Consider the following 2,569-nt stretch of genomic DNA (forward strand, 5'->3'; position numbering starts at 1 on the left):
ATTACAGACTTCCTGCTTTTCTTTTGCTCTGCAACAACAGCATCCTTTTTCCTTCATGAAACTTTAATTTTCTTGTCATTTTCTTTTTCTTTTATGTGTTGGCCCCATCCCTCTCTTTACCTGTGTAATATTTTACCATGCAAGTAGTTCTGTATGGGCTGTCTGTCCTGTGCTGTAGACCCCACTGCAGCTCTGTACCATATGCTGTGTAATATAATGCATCTCTGTATCCATATACAGTAAGTTCATATTTAAACCACACTGATGAAAAACTGGGACATTTTGTTCTATGTTAAAGCTACTCTTGTTAGGACCGGTGGGGTCCAGCTAGAGGAGAGAGTGTGGCAGGCAGGACTCAGATGGCAGAATACAGGTTCTGGACTACAAGTTTATTTCACAACAGGAAAAGGAGAATGGGAACAGAGTCTGTAATTCGCAGGTGATCTCCTGAGGCAGCTGACTGGATATGTCAGGCAGGATGGATGAGGTTAGTGACTGATGACCAAGGCAGTTGGAGAGGTGCCAGAGAAGTCAAGAGTCTTCACAGCCAGGTGGAATTCACAGGACAGGAAGATGGTGGTCAATGGAGGCAACCCAGACATCAGGGACAGAGCACAAGTGAGAACGAGGTGTCATCAGGCAGAGGAAACAACCAAGGCATCGAAAAGCACAGGGGAACAGAGTAGTCACCAGGAACAGGTTCAACCCAGAAAAAGAGCGAAGAGCAGGACAGGCGAGTTACAAAAAGAAACGAAGGAAAGTGGTAAATTACTCTTAAACGAGGGATGGCAGGAACAAACAGGAACGGGAATCAGACAGGGTAGGATATATCAAAAAGTCTTGTGGGAAAAACATTGAAGGTGAGCCACACTGTCTCAGGAATAATTCTTAATGGACTGGCGAAGTGGAAGCTCCTGCTCACAGGCTAATTAGGCGCAGGTAGTGGAGTTGATGGAAAACAGCTGTGACAACCATGCCCGAGAACTCCACCAACCTGCTGAGAGAGGGAGAGAGAGAAAAAGAGAGCGAACAATGAGCGAACCCAACAACACACACACACACACACACACACACGCAAACACTGACATAGGTTGGTCTGCCTTCAAAATAAGAGTTCAAAATAATTCCCCCAAATACACCACATTTTCAAAATAAAAGTCTGATTGCATATTGTTTAAATGAATGCCCCATGACATCCTGGATTTTCAAAATAAAAGCCCAGATTGCAAATTAGCTTCACACGAAGGCCCCAAAATGTGCCAGATTTTCAAAATAAAAGCACCAGATTGCTAATTAACTTTACGTGAATGCCCCATGACATGCCAGATTATCAAAATAAAAGCCCAGATTGCCAATTAGCTTCACATAAGGCCCCAAAACATGTCAAATTTTTAAAATAAAAGCCCTTGATCGCAAATTATGTTTAAACGAAGACCTCAAAATGTGCCAAATTTTCAAATGAAATGCCCAGATCGCAAGTTAAGTTCATATGAAGGCCTTTTTACAAATTTAAGCAATTTTATTTCTACTTCTTAGTTTGGCATTATACCTTCCATTGTTTCACTGGTGCTTTTAAGCTCTCGTTTTTTTTAGAGAATAATTTCCAAACTACAGCATTTGATTTCATCTTACATAATTATTCCACTTTTTCTTTTCATCTTTCATAATTATTCAATATTTTTCATCTTCCACAATTGTTCAGCATTGCATCTCATCCTTTTACTATTTCAACAAAAACTTCAGCCATTTCATCTAAACCTTCAACTATTTCAACAAAAAACTTCAGCCATTTCTCCTTATCCTTCAGCTGTTTCAGCAATTGATTTCAGTCATTTCAGCATTTTCAGGGTGATCCTTCAGCAGTCAGCATCCACACAGATTTTCTTCAGGAAATGCATTCTTCTAGTTTAGTTTAAGTTGCAAGAGGGTCTAGTGAGTCTCAAACCAAACTCATACCAAAAAGCACTTTTTATCTTTATCTTTATTGTCCTGTTTACTAAAGCTATGACATGAACTACGGATGCCTGGTTGCGACAAACTGCACAAAATTCAACTGCCAGTCTGAAGATAGTGTTAGCTCTGCTAGTTAGTGTTAGTTAGCGCGGTAGGAGCATCAGGTGCCGTGTTGCTGACAGTTTGTTGTAAGTTTGATTATTGTAGTTAGAGCTGCTTGACCCACCGTTGTCTAATCACATTAGCTAAGTGGCTACTGAGTGCAGTCTGTGCAAAAACAATTACAGAAGTCAAAACGTTAAAATAAGAATGTGCAAAAAAAAAAAAGACGTTTGCATTATGTTTTTATACTTTTTACGAGGTTTTGAGTCTGCCTGGGGAGGACCCTGTTTGCCAACAGTCAGTCATCAATACCAGCAATCCTTCTGAGCTCCTTGTGGTGAGCTGCCGGGGATTTTCCACGGGGATGCGAGGTGGTGTGACAGGAGATGTAGGACTGCGGGGCTGGAGTGAGGCGCTGGGGGAGGAAACGGAGATATGGGCCATGTTCCCCATCGGTCTGCTCCCCTCCAAGATGAATGGACGGGCTAGCCGCTCTGGCGGTGCTGCAATGGGG

At 42.0% G+C, this 2,569-nt stretch overlaps 1 protein-coding gene across 1 annotated transcript in view; it reads right to left on the bottom strand.

The window, feature by feature from the left end:
• Positions 1 to 2,569, bottom strand: part of LOC109968811 (neuropathy target esterase-like) — a 16,022-nt gene that overhangs the window by 6,707 nt on the left and 6,746 nt on the right. The window contains exon 11 of the mRNA XM_020615345.1: positions 2,368 to 2,558. Within this exon, the coding sequence (XP_020471001.1) occupies positions 2,368 to 2,558 (191 nt within the window). The remainder of the gene's footprint in view (positions 1 to 2,367; positions 2,559 to 2,569) is intronic.

The sequence above is a fragment of the Monopterus albus genome, unplaced genomic scaffold (assembly GCF_001952655.1).
Source record: "Monopterus albus unplaced genomic scaffold, M_albus_1.0 scaffold163.1, whole genome shotgun sequence".
Lineage (NCBI taxonomy): Eukaryota > Metazoa > Chordata > Actinopteri > Synbranchiformes > Synbranchidae > Monopterus > Monopterus albus.